General features: G+C 41.7%; 2 protein-coding genes across 2 annotated transcripts in view; one reads left to right on the forward strand and one right to left on the reverse strand.

Annotated features, from left to right (window-relative positions):
* Positions 1-18,354, reverse strand: part of FGD6 (FYVE, RhoGEF and PH domain containing 6) — a 72,717-nt gene extending 54,363 nt beyond the window's left edge. The window contains exons 1-2 of the mRNA XM_068190403.1: positions 18,171-18,354; positions 6,454-8,872 (exon numbers count right to left, since the gene is read on the reverse strand). Coding sequence (XP_068046504.1) covers positions 6,454-8,872; positions 18,171-18,183 — 2,432 coding nt within the window. The 5' untranslated portion in view covers positions 18,184-18,354. The remainder of the gene's footprint in view (positions 1-6,453; positions 8,873-18,170) is intronic.
* Positions 18,355-18,529: 175 nt separating this feature from the next.
* VEZT (vezatin, adherens junctions transmembrane protein) overlaps positions 18,530-23,154 on the forward strand; it is a 48,086-nt gene continuing 43,461 nt past the window's right edge. The window contains exon 1 of the mRNA XM_068190400.1: positions 18,530-18,696. Coding sequence (XP_068046501.1) covers positions 18,661-18,696 — 36 coding nt within the window. The 5' untranslated portion in view covers positions 18,530-18,660. The remainder of the gene's footprint in view (positions 18,697-23,154) is intronic.

Genomic DNA, 23,154 nt, shown 5'->3' on the forward strand with positions numbered 1-23,154 from the left:
TATGCACAGCTTTGCTTCCTTCAGGCTCCCCCAGGCACACTGAGCCACCCTCCAGCTGAAGCCAAGAGCCAGCGCACTGAGCTGAGGGCAACGTCACCGGAAGGACAAGGACATCCTTGTATTGTACCAGGGGAGCAGTGGCAACAGAAGTTTGGACATTTTTGCTATCTGTGATGAGCATTTCTTCAGTGGGAAACAAAGGATAGCACAGTTTACCCTCAAAATGGCTTTTTTAATGCATATGGATTGCATGTGCATCAAGGTTAATATGATGTAATTTTTGAGACTGCACAAGACTGACCAAAGTAGCTACCAAATATTTTGGAGAGCAGATGAGGATTCACCCAGCAGGTGGGCAGTGCTCACAGCAGTGCCTGCCTCACCACCACTGCCATCATCTTACTGCCTGTCGTAGTAAGGCAGTAAAAGCACACCCACAAGCACACCCAGGCCTAACTACATAAAATAAAAAGATAACATCAAGAATTGAAACCACACCTGGTTTTATGTAGCACTTTTAATACCATCTGATAATTTACAAGACTTTTGCTATTGCGCCTCCAACTCTGTCAGAAGTTTCCCTGGCCATGCCAGCCTTCTTCACCTACCTCTTTCTTTTACCAAAATCAAAAGAGAGCCCTTGAAAAGAGGGATTAAACAAATATCAAAGACAAAAATTCTTTCTCACTACCATCTTGGGGATCTTCACAATTATTTCAATGTCATAAGACATTTTAAGTCTTTTCCTGACTGGATTGTACACCAGAATAACAGTATTGGAAAAATGTAGTTCTCCAACTTCTTTCTCTTCCTCATTGAAGATGGAGACAATCAGACCTCAGAATCTCTCCCACTGTCAAAACAGATTAAATCAGCATATCTCAAAAACATATTTGCATGAGAATGTGTCAAGATTCTAATGAAGTTTCTATTTATTCCGATATTTTAAAAAATGTTAAAAAGAGGGGGAGGCAAGGGGGGAAAGTATCAGCATAGTTCTACCAGTTTGCTTTAGAAGATTGAGTATTTTTCCAGAGTGCCTATTTTCTTCTTACAGTATATGCATTTTATGTCAGGTTGTAGAGCAGACTACACTGTAAAGCTGTATAACTGAAAGACGCTCCAATGCTAAGGAAAACTTCTCTTACTGGAAAAGCAGACCATGGAGACACTGACTCACATAAAGTTTCTTGGAAAGAAAGAAAAGAAAACCAAAAACAGTCCATATGCTCTGCTGAGTAAAAAAAAATAACTGCGAGCCTTCCATGTAGCTTGACATGCCACCCTTGTGGTACAAAATAATTAACTTGGCACTACAAAATAGAGGAATTCCAGACCCAAGGATCCCAGCACTTGCATTCTCCCCGAAGTACTTATGTCAAACATCAATATTCCCAAGCAACTGTATTACTACCACTTCTCACCAACATTTCCATGCCTCCCTGATTTGACTCTAATTAGATACGCCTAACAATTACAGAATTTGTTTCTTCATGGTCTGTAAGAGCAAGAAGTGACAAGTCAGCAAAACAGCTTATTCCTTTTATCTGAAAGGCAAGAATTGCTTTGTCCATTCCTGTCCGTTCCCACCTCGGGGGCTGGGACGGCCGGAGAGGCTCTGCACTCAGCCTTGCGGGGACTGGGAGCGCAGATCTGAGCCCTCTGACTCTCTCCTTACTGACAAGCCCTGGGAGCTGCCAGAGGCCTCCCTGCTGACTGCCACTGAGAAAAGCAGGGAGGGGAAGAAAGGCAGGCTCAAGGAAGCAAAGCACAGCACAGACAGAAAGCCAGTGGTAACACATGACCAAGGATAATGAAGCCTGAAAGGAAACCTAAATAGCTTATTATCAAACCTACTTCATTAAAACATGATGGGCAATTGCAGAGAAAGAATTTTATATACAACCAAGGATGGCAGAAGCCAGCTAGACACACGGGGGAGACTGGAAGACAATGCAAAACTGCAGAGCTGATGCAGAAGGAGGAAGTGCCCTTCTTCAGATCAGCAAATAATCTTTGAGAAACAGATGAAATTAAAAAAAAAATCTCTACATACTTGGCCTCTACTTATCAGGAAGTTATATATTTCAAAAAAAATCAATAAAAAGAAGACATGGGTATAACATATCCAATACCTAAAATGTATTTTGTGCATTCAAATCTCAGCATAAGGGTTTGAACTTGCAATATTCTAAATGCTATTTAGATCTTGCAGTCTTTTATTAATTTAGTGTTTCTGAATGGGAATTTTGCAATTGGAAAAAAACCCCCCAAAAACACACAAAAAAAACCCCACCACAACATCAAAGAGGAATACGTATCAAAGTGAAGTGCTTAACCACACAGATTTCAATATGAAATTCAATATTCCATGAAGGTTTTCATGGACACTTAATTGGCCTCTGGGGACTCAGTCCCCAAAGCAGAATTTAGTACAGAAAACTAAACTTGTATTTTGCATTGACATGCTCATTTCTGGAAAAACAATGGATTATTTTAAGTCAGCAGGTGTGGGTAAAATACAAAGTAATATTTGATTAAACCAACATTGAAATCAAAGGATTGTTGTCACATGGTACTCTCCCCTCTCCAGGCCTTTCCAAAGAAAAATCCTAGCTGGAAACACAATGACACAGTCATAAATAAAATAACAGTCATGTACATTTGCAACATCTTCAAGGAACACTGTCAAAAGTAGCCAGTAAATACTATTCTGCTATTCCCAGAAGGCTGAAGGAGTAGACTCACTCAACCAAAAATACAACTGTCTTGCACAGAAAAATGCAATACCAAAAGGAAGACCACAAACAAAACCAAAAACAAACAAACAAACCAAAAACCCAAACACACAAAAACCAATCCCAGAGAGCTACATTTCCTGTTGTTATCTGACTGGATAATGATATTTAAAACTTCTTTTACACTTAACAGCTCATTTTCTATCTCACAGCATCTAGACTTCACTCACTTTGTTTCTAGAGTACTCATAAAAGCACATTCATCTAAATTATCCATTTTAAATTGGCAGCCAAACAGGTAGGCTAGACCAAAATAAACAATCCTCAAACACCATTTTTAAAGACTTCTTTTTTGTATAGTGGAAACAAAACAAAGACTATCTGCTCCCAAACTACTGACATTCTTTACTTTATTGAGAATATTCCCCTGAACTACTTAACAAAAACCTAATCCACTCTGACTCTCAGCAGCAGCACCTGTTCCACCTCAGTGGTTCATACACCAGATCAGGAGCCTGACTCTCTTCCTTTTGAAGACAAGCCTTCTCTTTTCAGTAGAAAGGAGGCTGACATCAAATATCTCAGAAATTAAATCCTGACAACTGCTACCTACCATTAATTACCCAGGCCTGCCACTTGCATGTAATTCCCTGTGGGAAGGCTGAAGCAAACAAAACATAACTGAATTAAATGTGACACATGAAGTTCAGATAAAAGTGTCAAAAGCTATTACTATCCTCCATTAAACCCATACTGGTTTCACCAAATGGGACTGTGAGGAAATTCCTCTGTAACCACCAAAGCATTGAGTACATTACTGAGTACATTATTTCTTCCTCCAGAAAGAAATGTAGGGTGAGCTGATGGCACCATTGTACTCCTCTGGTAATGGCAAGACTGGCATTCAGACTTAATATACTGAATGTGCTGTTATGACTCTAAGTGTGGTCTGAACTTTCAGAAGAACAATCTCATTTGTACATTGGTTTTAATCATAACATAATTTGCTTTGAGATCCCCATTAGCAGTGCATTACAGGAATTTGTGCGCAACAATCTATGAAAGAGCTTGAGTGCATGTTCTGACGGGCTGGGGAAAACGTGAGAGGCAATTATTTCAATAACAACAGCAGCACAGTTTCTCTAACTCGTTTTATAATACAGCCTAGCCCAGGAAATGATAAAAAGCTCTTACAGAACTATGCAGAAAGGGTGAGACAACATTGATAAGGAAGCTTCAAAGGATTTGAGATAATACTGGATGGGAAAACTGGAGAAGCTGCCTGCCTGGCCTGTCTGGGCGAGGACCCTTACACCTCCCAAGGCAGAGCCAAAATGAATATTCAATCCATGCTCTCCCAGCAGCACTGATCCAGGTCAGGAGACTACTGTACTGTTATGCCCCCTTTTTATTCACTAGGGATTTCCTTATTCTCTGAAATCTGTTGAAGTAACTACACGCATTACTTGTTTCCTAAGGTAGTTTCCGACTATTTCATTTGATTTAAAATAAACACATAAATGGCTCTAGTTCTTGTTTCTGTGGGTGCTTTTTAAAGAAAAACAACACAAACCCAGCCAAGGACATCCAACTTAGGGAACAGCTTCAAGGGTAGGTGTGGCAGAGAGACCACTTAAACCCTTATATCACCACTGGTACTGGGGAAGGTTTATGTGGAGAGGGAATAACAATAAATCTCACACATTTAGCCAAATAAGGAAACTACAGAATTTCACTTCAGGAGCAACTGCAATCTCACATCTACTATGCTTCAAACAGCAAAACTATTCTCTTCCTAAATCAGACATATATTCACCTGTAATCAGAACAAAACAATGCAAACCAAAATGACTCACATGAACACATGAAATGCGTACTTATGCAAGTCTGCCCTCACCCTTCTTAGGTACACCAAATTGAGGAAATACCAAGTGAGCGTGGTCAAAATCCCTGAAAGATGCTCAAAGATTAAACTTACACAAAAAGCATACACTATGTCAGGAAATTAAAGTATACCAAAGACAAAACTAAGAAACACCCTGCTGTAAACTATCAATATACTCAACAACCACTCAAACAGATGTACCAGTACCTAGCCCGTAACTAGAAATCCTATTTTCCATTATAAGATTTCACCCTTCCCAATAAACAGACCTATGCTGATAATATTAGCTATAAAACAATTAACATAGGATGCCCCTTGAAATATTTGTCTCTTCCTATATAAGAGAACACACATTCTTTGGAGCATGTGTTTACTATACACACATCCAAAATGAAACAAAGGTTAGTAACTCTCAGTGAAAAAGGAAGTTAAATGTGACTATCTAGAAGCTAATTCACTTATTCTTGTCGTAATGCGTATGTTCACAATAGGGTGAAGAAGTTTGCTGGGGACTTTGAAAAATATACAGGCTGCATATTTGATTCAAATCCTTACTGAGATTTGAGATAAATCTTTGAGGATTTATTTATTTTGAGGTTATTATCTCAAACTTTTGAGGTTTGGGATAAATCTTTCGGATCTGTAAGATAAACTGATCTGCTAAGAAATGATCAGTTAAGAAACTGCATGATACCATATTGGGACAAAGCAATGCTTTACCTGCTGCCACACTGACAGACACGCAAAGTGATGCTGTTTAAGGAGAACATGTGAGTCTGGCCACTCTCTGTGGCCCATTTCTCTTCTCAGCATCCATCACAGCAATACAAATATTAAAAGACCTATTCCTGCCTATTCCATTTAGCAGCCCTTTCGGACATAGAATCACAGAATCATTAAGGTTGGAAAACACCTCGAAGTTCATTCAGTCCAGCTGTTAAACCAGCACTGCCAAGTTCATCACTAAACCGTGTCCCCAGGTGCCACAGACAGACATTTCTTGAACACTTCTAGGACAGTGATTTCACCACCTCCCTTGGTAGCCTATTCCAATGTCTGACTGCCCACCCTTTCAGTGGATAAATTTTTCCTAATATTGAATCTAAACCTCCCTGGGGCAAATGGAGGCAGTTTCTTCATATCTATAAACCTGTCCAATCCCTTTTTAAATCTGCTGATACTATCTGTCTCCACTACCTCCTAAGCTAAAGAAACACAGCAGCAACCTGCAGAGTTACCAAACTCCATCACACTAATATTCTGTGAGTCACACAGAAATTGTGCACCACTACCACCTCTGCTGGGAGCACAGGCAGATACAGAAGACTCACTGTATTTAGAGAGAGGCAGTAGCTTCAGTTATACCCGAAAAAGCTTTTCAGACCTGATGAAGAATTTGCATAACCAAAAGCTTGTCTGCTCTTCCCAGCTCTATCAACAGATCTAAAAATATATTCATTCCCCCTACAAACCTAGCAACTATACACTCTTTGGATAGTTATTTCAGTTTATTGTGAGACTGGTAAGGTTCATTCCTCCCCATTGAAGTATTCTTGGATACAAATACATGACTGTATCTGATTTGCTTTAATTAAACCTGGAAAAGTTTCCCAAATTTTGAGGAATATATTAGGAATAACTAGCTCACTTTTCCTCTTGACTCACTGCCAAATGCAAGGAGTTTTCAAAACAACAAAAGCCTACAGGAAGATATACAGGAACAACTGTCCTGCTGACATTTAACGGAAGAGGTACAGACTCTCAAGTTATCATTTACAACCAACAGAGTTACAATGCAGCTGTTTAATTTCTCCTTTCTCTGTATTTTACCTGTCAAGTCTCCAATGCCTGCTTGTAGCTTCGCAAGGCTCCTCAACTTCATAGAAGTCAGTGCTCTGGTCTTCCACACTGCAGGAGTTCTGCCATTCAGAGCAGAGATTTCTCCTAGCACCCATAGCAAAAGGCAAGTTCTCATACTCAGGTATTTCCTCATAGTGACGCACATTCTCGTACTCTGGATCACAAGTGCTGGTTACAGAATTCAAATGCATTTGGGACAAATTTTCTCCCAAAAGTCCATGTCTGTCTAAAGACTCCAGCCTTTGGTTATTTCGCATCTCAGGCTGACTTCTGTTTCTCTGCCTCTTCTTCTGTAATGCCGGACTACTTATTTCTACAGAATGTGCCTTGGCAGATTTAGCTTTCCTTTCACTGCCTACAGACCCTGTATTACTGCTGTTATTTCCATACCCATTCCCATTTGAAATGTTGGCAATAGCACTCTCCACTGACTGGCTGCCTTTAGACAGAAATTTTTGGAAGTCACTTTTCTTTAAGCAAACTGACAGTTTCATGTTCAGAAGCTTTTTCAAACTATTTTTCTTGTGATGGTCTTTGCAGGGCTTGTCTGTCCTATCCATGTCCACAGCAGAGAGAGACTTGGCCCTAGGCTTTGTCACAACAGTCAAGTGGCTGAAACTGGTAGCAGATTTTAATGATTCAGAATTTCCTGAAAATGGAAGAATAGGATGAGGTAACTTCCAGACAGGTTTTTCAGAAGAACGTTTGGGTATGTCGCAAGACAAAAGTGCATCCTGCTCCTTGGCTCGTGGATGTGCAAAGTGAGATCCTTCTAGAAGGCTGTTTGATTTGTCTTCACTGGAGGTGTAAGAACTTTTGTCCACAAGCTCTGCTGATGCAGCTTTTTTCAGCCGGCCAGCAGCTGGAAGGCCATGCCTCTGTGGTTTCTTAGGAATAACTTTTGGGGAACTCTCATCCCTTATTTTAACTTCTTTATTTTCCAAGTTTTGTGGGGAAACATGGAGGCTGCTGGCAGCAGGTGAGTGCTGACCACTTGCCAATTTGAGCTGCTTTGGCAAACTCATGGACAGGGTATCACACCTGACAAAGTCAGTCCTTTTGTCCACAGCATCTGCCATACTGGTGTCATCTGTTATCTCATCCATGAAGTTATGGTCGGCATTTAAAGAAGATTCAACATGTCTCACCAAATCAGGTCTTCTGTGTGAAAACTGAGGCAAAAGATTTTGTGAAGCTGACTCTTTCACAGCAGGCTCCTTTACCTGAGACATTTTTTCTGCATTGCTTTGAGTTACCTCACATTTTTCAGGATGAAACACTTCTGCATTATTATTATAACAAACGCTTTGACCAAGGACATTAATTCTTGCTGGCTTTTTAAAGCTTTGGTCCACAACACCGTAAGGCTCTTTCTCTGAATTAGATGGTTCCTTTGTTCCTTCTCCTGTGCTGTCTATGCCATCCTGACGGACTAGACACGCAGCACGTGGCTTTCTTGGCTTAGGGATAGGAAGCACTTTGGAGCTCAGAACTGAAGATATTTCAGGGGAGGCTTTATCAGCATCTGCTTTCATCCCTACTTCACCTGAAAACATCCTATTGCTACTTAAATTTTCATTCTCTAGAGTTTCCTTGTCCAATGGGGAAGAACTACTGTGATTCTTTTCAATCAAACTAGGACAAATTTCAGACATCTGAAACTCATCAGCAATAATCCTACCGTCAGCATTTTGTTGCATCCCTTGAACTACCTCAGAAGATGACGAAGATTGTACAAGTTCCATAAACTCTACTTTAACATCATTCTTGGAACTGCTACCATTCCCTCTGTCAAATTTGTCTGCATACCTGTGCCTCACAGGACTGCTGTTAGGAAACACACTGTGAGTTAGGACATCCTTAAGTTTCTCTTCCAAAATGCTGGCTTTCAAAACAACCTGACTTCTACTTGCCAATTTTTCATTGTGACTATCCCCCAGAGATAGTGCATTTCTTTCACCAAGCTTGATGTTTTCTAAGGTGTCAAAGTGCTCAAGAATGATCTGAGTTTTACAGGTGTTCTCTCCATTTCCAAGTTTATGAAGGCATTCAAATTTGCAAGGTGACACAGGTAGAATATATGCTGTGTTGCCAGTACTCCCTTCTGAGGTTTCATTTTTGTAATTCAAATGGTCTAGAGTTTGGGAAGAATCTTCCCTGTGCTCCTCAAAGCTTTTTGTGCTTTTTCGTGTAGACGATGGAGGTTTAACTTCTGGGATGGAGGAGCTCTTGAGGACCTTTGGTTTCGGTGCAATTGCTGGCTTGGTTCTCCTTGCTGCTTGTATCCCACCAGAAAGTACAATATCAGGCTTTGGTGCGACAGGTGGAGGCGCTGCCTTGTGTCCTAGGACAAATTTTGGTTTGGGGGCCACTGGTGGCTTCTTAATTTCTAGGAAGGATGGAAAACAAAGACTTTAGTCACCATTGCCCACAGAACAACTTCACCTGCAAGGCAGTAGTATTAAAAGTTTTCTAACATTTCTGATCTACAAGAACTCAATGTGTGTATGGATACATTTTTTTCTTAAAAGCATGCCTTCCTTCCCTAACACCACTTCTTTACTAGGTGCCTTTCTTTGTTTCAATAGGCATATCAAAGAGTGGCAGGGAAGTTTTCGAAGTCTTTTCATAAACAAACATTTTAACATAATATTAGCACATGTACTCCCTCACATGCTAAAGTATGACGCCAAGAAAAGCAGAGCAGATTCTGCAGGTTCTGCAGTTTTAACTGTAATACCATTTTAAAATGTTGCAAGTATGTTAAGTGCCACACATATAATAAACCACAAAGACAGTGAGACAGCCAGAATAATGACCAGGGTGGTTTAGTCTCTTCCTCCACCACCTTGAGAAATGTGTAACCTAAAATTCCTTGTTCCCTTCCTCTCCTCCTCAAACAATACTGAGATGAATTACTGTACCAGTTGCAAAACTGACATGTCACCAACAACAGTTCAGTTAGTCTGCGGTATGAAGTTAATACAGTAATTTGTAGCAAGGCAGTACCTTTCTATTGTAAAACTATTTCTGTGCCTTGTACAAAATTACTCTTCCCAACATGTCTGACCTAGAAACAGTCACCACTATTATGAATTATGACCCACTTGGCACAACAAGATGACAAACCTCGGGGAGAGTGTACAGCACTCAGGAAAAGGAGCTCATGAGGAACTTTGAGATTGTGGAGTTTTGATCCTGTTGTTTGAGTGGTTTTGGAGTTTTTTGTTTGCTTATGTAGTGGTTGCTTTTTTTTAAAGTATGTCTGAAACATTTTAATATTTTAGGAGATTATTAATGCCCAATTAATTTCCATGTGCTGGAATATTTTCAGCTTTCTAAGAGCTTTGAGTGTTTTTTGATATGTGCAAATTTATAAAGTAAACTAGTGTCTTGTGCTGTTTATGTATTACCTCTGTATTTACTACCCTTATTTTGACCAATATTTTAGTATACTTTCATTAAGTCATATACATGTTAAATAACACCCTCAAGAAAACACATTAGTTAATGTTTCACATGCAAATACATAGGGTAGGCCATTGATTTATTGTTCCCTTTGAAATGTGGGTTTGGTGTTTGGTTGTGCTTTACCACCGTTATTGCTATAGATATGCACTGTATCTTAATCTCTAGCTTAGATTAGAATGAAGTTTCAAAGTTTAGGTTTGTTTTGTGGGGATTTGTTTGTTTGAAGGAAATCTAGATGGGTAAAATAAAAAAAAAAAATTAAAAGGGCAGATGCCCTCAGTTGCAACTATTTCCTAAACAGCAAGCCACTGCTCTAAGCAGAGAGCCAGAAACAGTGAAACCATGTTTTTCTAGGACATTAATCACTAAATGGTACCCAGACTGCCTCTACCTACACTTAGAATGGCCACCCTTGCTGCCATTATATTAGTGAAGAGATAAACCTCTGATGGCAGAGACAATTTTTAAGAAATTTTACAAGAGGGAATCCAGAATTTCTTTCCAAAGGCTCCCTACAGCTCCCTACCACCACTGACAAGAGTGACCCAACTGCCACTTACTGCCAAGGCTGTCCCACCTTCTGCATCCCATCTAAAGGCAGGTTTCCCACAGAGAGATGAATCAACAATTTGCTATGAAAAAAATAAAATTAACTCTTTAGGTGGGCAACTACTGATCCTGAACAGCAAAAGAGAGCTGTACACTTACTTTCAGACAAGTCAACTGCATATTCAGTTGGAATATGAAGTGATGACAAAAAAGGAGCCTGTGTTCCATGGTAGAAAAATAAAGAAGGGATGCCCAATTTGTCACAGAACACAACACAGTAGTAGACCTGGGCCATTTCAGTAGTATTTACGAAGTTATTAAAGCTCCTTGGAAACAGGAGAGAGGCTGCTTTTGAACCTTTCCTGATGCCCAAGTGAGATAAACAGACTGACAAAGATACAGGAGATTAAACACTGCCTAAGTAAGCAATATCCTGTGGATTATTTTTCCCACACACAAACTGAAGTTCATAAACCTTGCAAGTTTATCTCTCTATAGTGAGAGTGCCTTACATTTTGGATACCACCTAACCAGATTACTCTGCAGGGCTTTTAGTTAGTATTTATTAGGGAGCACACAAGTTATGATATGACACCATTACCTGATTATAAACTATCAAAACCCCCCATGGTTTTATTAAAACTAAACCATGAAAATGTAAAGAAGTGTAAGCCAGTTTGTAAGCCAGTGGCAGAAACCTGGATAATGAACAGAACAGAAAAATTCACTTCTGATAATAAGTGCAATTCAACGTGATTTCTGAAGCCTACTAGAAATTCTCAAATTACTTCAGTGTTAAAAAGCATTCAGACACACAGAAGAGACCAGCAAATTGTATGGGATAATAAAGACACCACTGTCTGCTTTAAACTGATTGCTCATTACATCTAGAGTAGATATGGGTCAATGTATTAACAGGCACATTACAGTCTCGGTATCAATACAGATCTGCAGTCAACCGCTCCATCAGAAAGGAATGTGATGAAGAGCTCTTTCAAACATAAATGTAATGTGAGAGGAAAGACTCCAAGAAGGGAATGCATACCAGTAGTTTTCCTCAACAAAATATCTTGAAGTTTTTGAAGAATACAAGCAATGATCTACTTAGAAAAAAAATACAGCAGCTGACAAGGGTGAAAGTATAATAGATTGACATTAGAAATTGAGAATTAAAGTTCAGTTGCTTATAAACTAATTCAATTCATTGTTGGATGAAAAACACGGTTCTACATAACAGTGCTCTAAAAGGGACAACTTCCCATCCAGAATAGAAAAAAAAAAAACTAAGTAGGAGGCAACTGTTATATAAAGGTGTAAGGAATGACTGGAAGTCATATGAGAATGACTTTTTGTTTAATGGCAAGCATAAGCAAGGTAAAAAACAATAAATATAACCAAGGAAATGTTATAGAGCAAATGCATGGGGTTAGCTGTTTGGACAGCTGGCTTTTTCCTGGTGCCATATAGAACTAACTATTCACCTAAGGACAGAGATGGTTGGTTATACTTAGGAGAGTAAAAATCGAAGAGAATTTGGAAATCATTGTACATAGTCATTTTATGAGAGCTCCATGCAGGTCAGAAGCTAAGCAGTAAATAATCTGCTAAGTATAAAAGATGAAGGGAGTTGAAAATATTTCTGTACATAGCACCTACCAGACTGTTAGTGAAATGCAATGTCACCTTCCGGCAATCTCAGAAATAACTACAGAATCATCCGAGGTCTAAAAATTATGCTTCAAATCCCAAGGAATCTCATCCTGTTTAATTTAACCAAGAATTAAAAAACTAAGATGGTAATAGAACATATACTTACACACATGTGAAAGGTTTTAGGTAACAGATGGCTCTTGAATCACAAAAAAACCCTCAAAACCAAAAAAAATCCACCTAACCCCTGATGAGATTCCATAGCTGACCACTGAGGTTTGACATGTTCAAACTAGAAATAGCTCTAAAATTCTTATGAATCCTAAAGGATAAATAACTACAGAAATATCTCACCTAGTATTGAGGGGGAGCCACAAGCACTTACAGGCAACCTAAACTCACTTCTGACATGTGTAGAATTTTCAGAGGGAACTCTGGACAGGACATTGGATTCTCCTGCCTGTCATACTCAGGAAATTAAAGAATCACTATGATTTTTTCCCCACTCCCACCTCCAACCTTAACCCATTTCTCAAAGAGAATCCCTGCATCCAGAAACTCCAGTAAAAAACGCAAATCTGAGTAGAGATATAAAATGTTATTTGCATAAACAGATGAAATGTTTAGGAGCCAGAGAAACTGTCAAAGAGATATCCTCCAACCTGTTTGACTATGCAAAGGAAGAAATCCATAAATAAAGTGACTAGCAATGCTGCCATCACCAACAGGAAATCTGCTGCTCACGCAGGAACAGCTCAGTGCTGAAGAAAAAAAAAAAGGTGCTTCAAAACACCAACACCTAAACCCCTTAGAAAAAGTAGATTTAAAAGGGCATTCTTTTTTCTAACAACAAACTGCCATTAGCCATTAGCACCACCTATGCAGATCAATGCACGTGCCCTTCGTCTGACTTCAGGTCACAGCAGAGAAAACAGACTTTTATCTCTCTGGTGAATTCTGTCCTTCAGCATGCTGAGGAAAAAGCAACACCCGCTCTCATCCTGCTGATCTCCTCTGTGACCAACACTTGTGAATGCCTGACTGGTAAGTGTTCCTGTTCTTCCTTTGACTTGTTTCAGAGGAGGATGAGAACATCCTGAAACAACTTCTATGCTCAATCTTTTGACCCTAAAGTGCTGCCCATTTCTGTTCTTCAGATAGAATTTGACATCTGAGATCTAATTTAACATCACTTGTGTGTCTTCTCCTATGCACTATCATGAGAATGAACGGAAAAGCCAGTAAGATGTTGCAATCTTAAGCATTATTATTACACAGCTTTAAATCCTTCCCAAAATTTTACCTCTTGTTCTTTTCCCTGCCCTACATAGGAACAAGGAGAAACAATGATATGTGAAGGTGAACTGAGGCAAAAAATCAAATACAACTACCCCTTCTCCAATAAATCCTACTGTTGCTAAAGGAGTGTTTTTCCCGGGTAATTTTTATGCCAATACCTTTGAGATCACGTTAACAACCTCCATATTTAGGAACAACAAAAGAACAGGAACAAGTTGTGGTGACTTGCATCTGCCCATGAAAGGGAACAAATGGTTCTAGGCACTATCAAGCTGACATAACTTGATATTCCTTTCCTTACAATGCTTCACATGTACAGAGGCTCCCCTCATAGTATTCAGGATGCCCTATGGGACTATCTGAAGTCACCTGGGCAGGATCCTGCAACCTACCCTAAAGCAATGTCCCTTCTGAACCACAAAACTGTAGGAAGAAAGTAAAACAATAAATCAGCGTGGCATCAGATTTTGACAGCAACTCAGCTACTTTATAGAAGCTGGTCATATGAATACTCTTATCTTACCACACAATATATATGGCAGTTTATTCCTTTTCACCTCTAAGGTTACATGTATTTCACATACTACTTCACAAATCTGTTTCATACACACTAGGAAAAGAAAAGGGCTACAGACAGTTACCATGCAGCAGCTGGCCTAGAGCAAACATATGCATTGGCTTTCTTGTGGCACCTTGTTTACATATGCACGCAGTAGTCTCAGATACACCAAATCACATCTGTAGGCTATATATAAAAATAATGTGATGCCTAGAGGGTATCTACCAAGAGATCAATGTGCTGTTTTTTCTCACATGAAGAAAGAGCTTGCTCCAACAGCCAATTTGCTGTTCCTGAGACTATTTTGGGCACAAAACACTATAACTCACAGTCTCGAAACAAGAAAGCCAATCTGGCTTTTAAAGAACATGTAGGGAGAAAGATAATTACTGCTATATTTGGGATATGCTGAGAGGTTATTGCAGTGGCACTCAATACACTGCAGAAAGAAACTGATAAAGTATTCTAAAAATCCTGTTCTTGAGCAGCCTAAATTTTGAAGACTCATTACAAGGCTTTTCAGGTCAATTACTTTGTTTTCAGTTACAAAAAGAAAGTTTCATTAGCTAAACACCTCAAAAAAGTATCGTGAGATCATTAATTTATTTCCTGCAAATGTTTATTTATTTTCTCTTTATGGAGAGGCTCTGATTTTCTCAGGTGCCACAATGCTCAAGAGAAACAAAAAAAGGAATGAGTCATAACATCCCGGAAGATAATACATGTAGTTTTTAAAGTACAAGGGAAAACTGTGGTTTCCAAGCCACTACTTTTAGAAAACATCCTAATTAAACTGCAAAAGGAAAACATCAATTTCAAAATCTTAGGTTGTTCACTAACTTATTGAAATAAAACAGGAAAGTTAGGGATAACTTCAGAGCAAGGACAAGAGATGAATAAACAGCCTTTTAAGATCACATGCAGAGACAGAGCTGAGTAACTCTAATGAGACTTGACACATTCGAGGGTTAAAGGGACATTAAACGCTGCAGGCCTCATTTTTTTTCAATCCTTGAAAGCAATGAAGTTTGATTGGAAAAGTCATGTTGATTTTGTTTATTCTGTTCCTGCTATGTTTTTTCCATTTGAACTACATTTCTGACAAAAAAATACATTTTTCTCATTGTTGTTGTCAAATGCAATTTCAAGCCAAAGCTATACATTCTGCCCACATTAAAAAGCTCTATAGATTCACATATAAGGACTGTTTCTTCAGCAAGAAATAATAAATGTCAAACTCATAACTCTGAGCTTTTGTTTTTTCCTTTTAAAGGCAAAGCACATACTTGAAGCCAGTAAAATACTTTCAGGCAGAAAACAAATAAATGGACATTCATTGGCATCATATATACAGTGTGTATATATAAATATATCTTGTGCAGTGCATGAGGAAGCAATGGCAGGAGTATAGCTGTAATTGAAGATTAAAACCAACATATGGGTTGATCACTACAATAAGATAATCTTCAAATTATATAGAAGTATTTTTAAAAAGTGCTATAGTCCCTTAGCTGCAACAATTCCAGACTTACATAGACATTTTAAAACATGTAAGCAACAGCTGTGGCAGAACTCCATCACAGAATTATGTTCAGTTCTGGACCGAGATGTAACTGAAACAATTCTGAAGAGGAAATAGAAAAGATACACAGCGAGACACTGAATGTGCACTGCATTATTTAGAAAGACAGAAGGTAAGCTGCAGCAAGGTTAAGGCTGGGTTATCAATCTCAGACGTTTTGGAACTTCTGTCCTTGGGGAGAAGCCATGTTTGGGGTTTCTCCCCATACCACAGTCCCCTCAAGTAGCACAGTATCTCTCTTAGAGAATGCCCTGCATATCAAGCATACACCTGCAAATGCTACTTTAAAAAAATTAAAGCAATACAGATGATGGTGTACCATGTTACTTTGTCCTAAAGGTACATTAAAAGAAGACCCAGGAGAGGCACTTAGGCCCTTCAAGTCAAACAGAAGGAAAGATTTCTAGCATTTCAAGTTCCACCTGAAGCCTCCACAGACAATAACATTTTTACAGAAATGCTGTATTACTAACCTGTTGTCAGAAAACTGGCTCACATAGCACAAACCAGAGTAAGAACTGAATTCACAATTAAATAATTTCAATGTAGGAAATAGATTCTATAAATCACAAGACTGAAATTCAAATACAGGAGTTCTTTTTATAGGAGCAATAGCTTTATAAAGAATGCCTGTATATTACAGGCACTAAGTTCTGCAGCAATAACAAGAGAGGGATATTAAACCTTCAGAACTGTCTTCTGGCTGTCTTCAGCCTTTTCACCCCCTGCCTAGGAACTCCTTAACTGAAATGTCAAAAGCTGCCATGATACTGCATTCATGTCAGCAGGATCATGAATCTCTAATCTTGTTTCACCTGTTCCCCATGTATTGTTTTTATCTTCACGTAATACATCACACACAAAATACTTTTCATCTCCTCTTAAATACCCCTCATCTTCCCTCTTGCTGCCCCAGTACTCTATGCCTGCCTCTTGAAAAACTTGCTAAAATTTAGATTTGCCATGAAACTGTCCCACTTTCTCTTCTGATATTCCTCAGTATCCCCTTTTCTCTTTTGCTTACTTTGTTCACCAGAACCCCTTTGTCCTCACCTTCCCCATAAACACCACCACAATGTACATTTAAAACTGATTTAGTCACAGCATTTAAGATCTAAAAGTCCTGAAATCACTGTTTAGTACTGAAAATCTACCCAACTTTCTGAAACTTAGTACCGTATCATATTTTAACAGCCCAGCTCTTGAGCACCCCCTAACACTTATGTGCACAGCTGTTTAACTCTTAAAAGATCAGGGGAGAACTGCACAATCAGCGGCACTCCTAAAAACATTAACATACAACGCAGCTGGTTAAGCAGAGATAACATGCTTTTCAAAATCTAAACAAAATCAGTTCTGTCAAACATATTAAAAATGGGAATGTTTTAAATGAAGCAAAAAGATACATTAAATTGCTTTTCATTTTCCTGTAAATTCTGATTAGCTGTGAGAGCTCGGATAACTTAATTAACGCTGGAGTCAATAACAAGTTGACATACTTGAGGGGCAAACACTGAGAACTGGGTTGATATTTCTTCTTCATAACTGTGTATTGCTTTTTCTTTAGAACACCCACTACCCCAATCCTTACAGGAAGCACTTTGCTGCTTCCCGTTTAACCCTACAATTAGCTGTGTTTCCATCCAATACATCATAATTTACACGACATGTTTTCAATGCAGAAACGACTCCTGTTCTCGTCTTTAGGCAGATAAGAAAGGAATCTATTAATCTAACAGATGTCTGAACAAAAGTGCTAAGTTAGCACACCATCGTGCAAGCAAATATAAATAGGAGCAATTCCCTTAAACACGGGGTGCTCTTGTTCTGAACCAAGAATTTGCCTTGGAGCTCTTTTAGTCATTAAATTGGCAGCGGTCAAGAAACGGGGGAGGAAAGGTAAGGAAAGCACTGAAGCAGCTGGAAAGGCCAGAAGCGAACGCTTTCCAGCACCCCCGTGGGGCTCCTGCGTGCAAGATCCTGGCCAAGGCAGGTACACCCCCGAAGCAAAGGCGCAGCTGACAAACTCTCGCAGCTCCGCGGAGTCAGACGGAGCGACAGCCCCAGCCCCGGTGCTGGCTCTCCTGCCAGAGCCCGGCTCCCAGCAGGTTTCCCCCGCCGTGAGCTCGGCCCGGGCGCAGGGACCCGCTCGGGACACGCGGGGCGGCGAGCGGAGAGCCCGGCTCAGCCCCAGCCTCGGGCAGGACGTGCCCGCACGGCCCCGCGGCCGAACGTGCCGAGGGCTGCGGGGAGCCCGTAGCGGACCCCGGCAAGGGCTGTGCCCCGGGAAGGGCAGTCTCCCGAGCCGGGTGCGCCCCTCACGGCTCCGACCGCTCCCCGGCCGCCTCCCCGCGCTGCCCCCGGACCGAGCCAAAGGCGCAGCGCGCGGCGCTGCCGGGACAAGGAGCGCGCCGGCGGCTCCGGCTCCCGTCCGGCGGCAAGAGCCCCTCATCCCCGCGTCCCCGTCGCCGCGGGGCGAGCGAGGCTAGGCTGTCCGGCCGCGGGGGCACGCGGACTCGCCGCCTGCCGTCGGCTGGGCGGAAACCGCCGCTCCCCAAAGTTTCCCCGGGCACTCACCGGCGGAGCTCATGGTGCTCCCCAGGCGCGGAGCCGCGCTTCCCCTCGTCCCTTACGCCACGGCCCCTCTGAGGGCCGAGGAGAAGGAGCCCATTGTTCCCCCGCGCCGCCACCCAGCCGGAGGAGCAGCCGGAGCAGGAGCAGCTCCCCCCCGTCCGCCAACGCCGCATCCCACCCCGCGGCCGCGGCACACGGAGCGCCTCCAGACGCCGCCCTCCGGCGCCCCCTACTGGCCACTCCTGCCGGGTCTTCGCTCCGCCCCGGCCCCGCTGCCCCTCCCCTCCCCTCCCCCTCCCCTGCCCCGCCCCCCCATCAGCACCGCCCACAGGGCGCCCGAAAGCGGGCGCTCGCTATGCTTTCTGGGAGCTGTAGTCATCCCCGGCGCCAGGCAGCGCCCAGCGGGACGGGGCGGGGCTAGGCTGTCGGCGGCACGGCGGACTCGGTTTCCCAGCGTGCCCGCGAGGAGGGGGGGGTGGCATGGCGGGCAAGGATGACACCGGAGTTCGACGAAGAAGTGGTGTTTGAGGTGGGCGCGGGGCGACCGGCGCGGGCTGGGCCCGGGTGTCTTCGCCCCTAGTTGCGCCGCGGCCACCGGGGCGGCGTGCACCGGGCGGGTCGGGTCGACGCGGGGCTCGAGGCGGGCGCGGGGCCCGGCCCAGGGCAGCGCCCGCCGCGGGCGGGCAGCGTCGGGCGGGACCGGCGAGAGCGGCGGGTCGGGGCGGTGCTCGGCGTGTCCCGCGCCCCGGAGCAGCCCGGGGCCAGCGCCGCGCCCTCCGCGCAGGCCGAGGGCGGGACGGCTGAGCGGGGCCGGGCGGTCCTTTGTGCGGCGATGCCGCGCTGCCCGGCCCCGCTGTCGGGCGGCCGCGGTGGGAGGTGTCGCGAGGCCCGTGACGGCGGGGCCTCCCCGAGAGCCGCCCGCGGGCCCCGCTCGGGCTGCGGAGCGGCGCCCGGTCAGCCGGGCTGAACTGCGGGGTCAGCGCGGAGGGAGGAAACAACTAAAAAATTCTGCTTTCTGAGTCGGTGTCACTCACGTAAAAGGTGTCTTTCAGCACGCACGCAGCTGTGCAGCGGGCACTGAAACCGCTTTATCTCTGTAGTATTTGTGTTATTACTGGATTTGCATAAACCGTGTCTAGTTACATCACATCGTGTTAGAACTGCAATATCATCTTGGCCTTATTGAAATAACAGTGGCTAAATATATCAGCTGTTGCGGTTTGGTAACACAATTGAGTCTATTTGCAGCAGGTAAGTGTAATTGTATGTTAATGGAGAGCAGACCTGGTGTTGCAGGTGTACAAAGTGCTTATAGAGAAATGCCGTCTTTAAAATCATTAATTATTATAATAGCAGTAAGGCTTCTCCTTCAACCAGGATGCAAAACACTCCTTACATAACCAGTTATTTTTTTTTCTCAGCTGTGTAAGTAGTACGTCTAGTCTTTGGTCCATACCACGAAGTTTTGTGTTCACCTACAACCAACCTTGGATCCTAACAATAAGATTTGTTGTTTATGTTGCTGATATGTTAAATTGCTTCCTTTCATACTGTAAATCTGTGGCGAAAATTTATTTCACAACTTTAATGCCTGCCCTCTGCATTTCTGTCTTCAGTAAAAGCTGTACTTGTTTTACAGTTTCACGGTTCTTCAGTTCATGCAGCAACTACCATTTTGATTGAAGACATTCTGCTGCATAGAGAGTAAAAGATCTCCTTGCATATACTCTTCATTTTTATCCTTGTGTTTTGGGAAAGGACGTCCATCACTAGTAAAGGCTCTTGGATGCATTTACTGTACCAAGTGTGTGTGTGTGTATATCCATACACACTTATAGGTATACTGAGTAACACAGTAACACATCTGTCATATATTGTGGTACATCATAATAAAATCAGAAAGGCAACAGTAGGACAAACACAGGTTTTTTGGGTTGGCTGATTGGTTGGACTACAAAACGGTGGGCTTCCAACTCATAAAAATAGGTACTGTGAAATATACACCAAAATTATCTTCAGGAGTGCTCTGCAGAGTTCATGCTATTCTAAAATGAAGGCTCCACAGAGAATTATGAGCATATTTCACACACATGAGCCAGAGATGGAAATTGGCAAGGAGCCAAAAAGTATTGGGGTAGTTAATGCTACAACATACTTGCATTTTTAACTTCTGTTTTCTTGGGCCCCAAACTCTCACCCTAATTATTTGCCATTTCTGGTAAGCAACTACATTTTTTCTACACCTCAGTAGGTCACTTCCCATGTTCTTCAGCAATCACTGTCACAAGAATTAGCATTTAGAGCTCAGTTGCTGTGAACAACTGCTTTTTCTGTGCATTCAGAGCTCCCTTCAGCAAGATGCCAATGGATGTTATAAGGGGAGGTGGTGTGCTAACAAATGTGTAATCAGGAAAGAAGTGGTCTTTCATGTGCCTCATATCCAAAAGGATGGGTAGGAGAAGGAAGCAGATGAGGTATACTTCATGTGTTCCATATGATGGTTATGCCCCAGTTATGTCTTTTTGGGTCATAGCTCTGTCCAGCTGGCCCAGAATAACAGGTGTCCACATTAAAAGTTTTGCAGCATCAAACAGATGATGACTTGCTGATAAATATTTCTGAGCTTCCAAGGACCAATCATTTTTCTCACTATCCAAGTATCTTTTACATTAATTTATCTTTGAAGGCAAGAAAGCACAAACACCGCATTTCTGCTCTGGGAAAGTTCAAATGCCACTGCAGATCATCATGATTGAACAATAGTGAATGATGGCAGTTACTCTGTCCACTAAATGCTGCCATATTCTATCCAATTTATAAATTAATTCCTTCAGCAGCCAGCAATTTTTATTCACTGACTCAATAGTCCCAGCACTTCAGTTCTTGCATTTGTTACAAGCAGTTTCTCTTCTAATTAAATTCTACAAACCCAGTGGGGAGGAACAGAACTCAAGAAACAGAGAGGTGCCCCTGATATGTTGAGCCTGTGCTTGTCTACCCAGCAGCATGACAAATTAAAAATCATGGCAGTGTAGAGCAGATTGTACTAAACAATGGAGGAACAATAAATGGTGTTCTTTATTAGTGGCTGTCTGAATTTATTAAGGGAGATAATGAGGTAACAAATTGATGTCAAGTTGCTTAAGATGAGTTTTTATAAAAAACCTGGGAGACGATCATGCTGCAGTTACAGTGTAACTTGGAATCCTCTGCAAATTTTCAGCATTTTGTGTATTTGTATGAGACTGGAATTGTGTTAGTTTTTTTATTGTCATGTGGACAATGTGAATCTCCTTCTTGTTTTGTTTTTATTTTTTTAATGTAGAAATTAAAGAAGCTTCTTGTTCAAACTAGCTAAATTTCTGCATCATTATGCCAGTGGAGGGACTGTGTCAGAACTTTGATGATTTATAACTGCCACCTAATTTCTGACTGGAAATTTATTCATGGCCACTTCATACCTACTTGCACATCAGCTAATATTTTCCATTATCTTATATAGTTCTTATCTGTCTCTAGAATTTATAGAATCACAGAAACATTTAGGTTGGAAAAGACCTCTGAGATCAAGTCCAACCTTTGACTGATCACCACCTTACTAAGTAGGACCATGGTCCAGTTACTTCTTGAACACCTCCAGGGATAGTGACTCCACCACCTACCTGGTAGTGCTTAAGTACTCTTTCTGTTAAGGAGTTTCTCCTGATGTCCAGCCTGAGCCTCCCCTGGTGCAGCTTGAGGCTATCCCCTCTTGTCCTGGTGCTGGTTGCCTGGGGGTAGAGTTTGACTCAGATATAATATGATAGGGTAACCACTTGTATGTGTCCTTGATTTTATCAACAGCTTCCACATCACTGGAGAGTTTGTTTTTATTAGTCTCTCTGTGTAAGGTCTTGCTGTTGTCTGTTGTTAAATTGCATGCTATTATCAATAGCCACTTAAGGTCTTCCACTTCTTTTTCTATTGTGTTTCAATCCTTTTCTGCATATATAATGCTACTTGGTCCTATCGGGAAATGTCATTAACAAGGGTTTTGATATAAGTTTAATTATGGCAAATATCAAAGTTTTTAAAAATGCAAAAGCTTTGACCAAAGACTCATTCTTTATGAACTCCATTAGTAACCTTCTGATCCAATGGCTTTCCATTCAGTGTAGACCACTCTTATCTCTGCCATCAACATACTTGGTTCCTTTCCCATCTTTCTTATCCTAACTGAGATGGCACAGTATCAAAAGTCCATAACCATACAGCATAGTGTAAAAAGTTGACATAAATTTCCTGCATTTCCTTTATCTGTAAAAATTAGCTGTCTTATCAAAGAAAGATGTCAAGTAAGTTTGGTAGAATCTACCTCTGGTGAACCCATGTGATATCTTCTTTGATGATCATTTGTTTTCTTCTTTGTCTTTGAAAGTGGCAACAAGTGCCAATAGTCAGTCACTATCACACAAAAAAAAAATTTCTTGATGTTCAAAGGGAACCTCGTGTTTCAGTTTGTGCCCATTGCCTCTGGTCCTGTTACTGGGCACCACTGAAAAGAGGTGAAAAAAAAATTTCTTGATGTTCAAAGGGAACCTCGTGTTTCAGTTTGTGCCCATTGCCTCTGGTCCTGTTACTGGGCACCACTGAAATAGTCTTTGCACTCTTTCTTTGGATATGAGACCCACCCTGAGGTTTCTCCAGGCTCACCAGTCCCAGCTCTCTCAGCCTTTCCTCATGTGTGAGATGCTTCTTCCTTCAGTTTCACTCAGACCATTGTTGAAATCCCAGAAAGTGAGCCTTACTGTGTCAGAGCAGTTCTGGTAGAGGGGTTGTAGGTGACTTTTGTTATTTTATGTTTTAATTCTGTGTATTTAGAAGAAAGTTACTCAGACTGCACAAATATATTATTTTGACACACACAATATCAAACTGCCACCACCTTAGGTTTTTAAGGGCTTTTGCATGTGGAGTGTTTGAAATACAAGGCTTTATGTCAGAATTA

The sequence above is a fragment of the Anomalospiza imberbis genome, chromosome 5 (genome assembly GCF_031753505.1).
Source record: "Anomalospiza imberbis isolate Cuckoo-Finch-1a 21T00152 chromosome 5, ASM3175350v1, whole genome shotgun sequence".
Lineage (NCBI taxonomy): Eukaryota > Metazoa > Chordata > Aves > Passeriformes > Viduidae > Anomalospiza > Anomalospiza imberbis.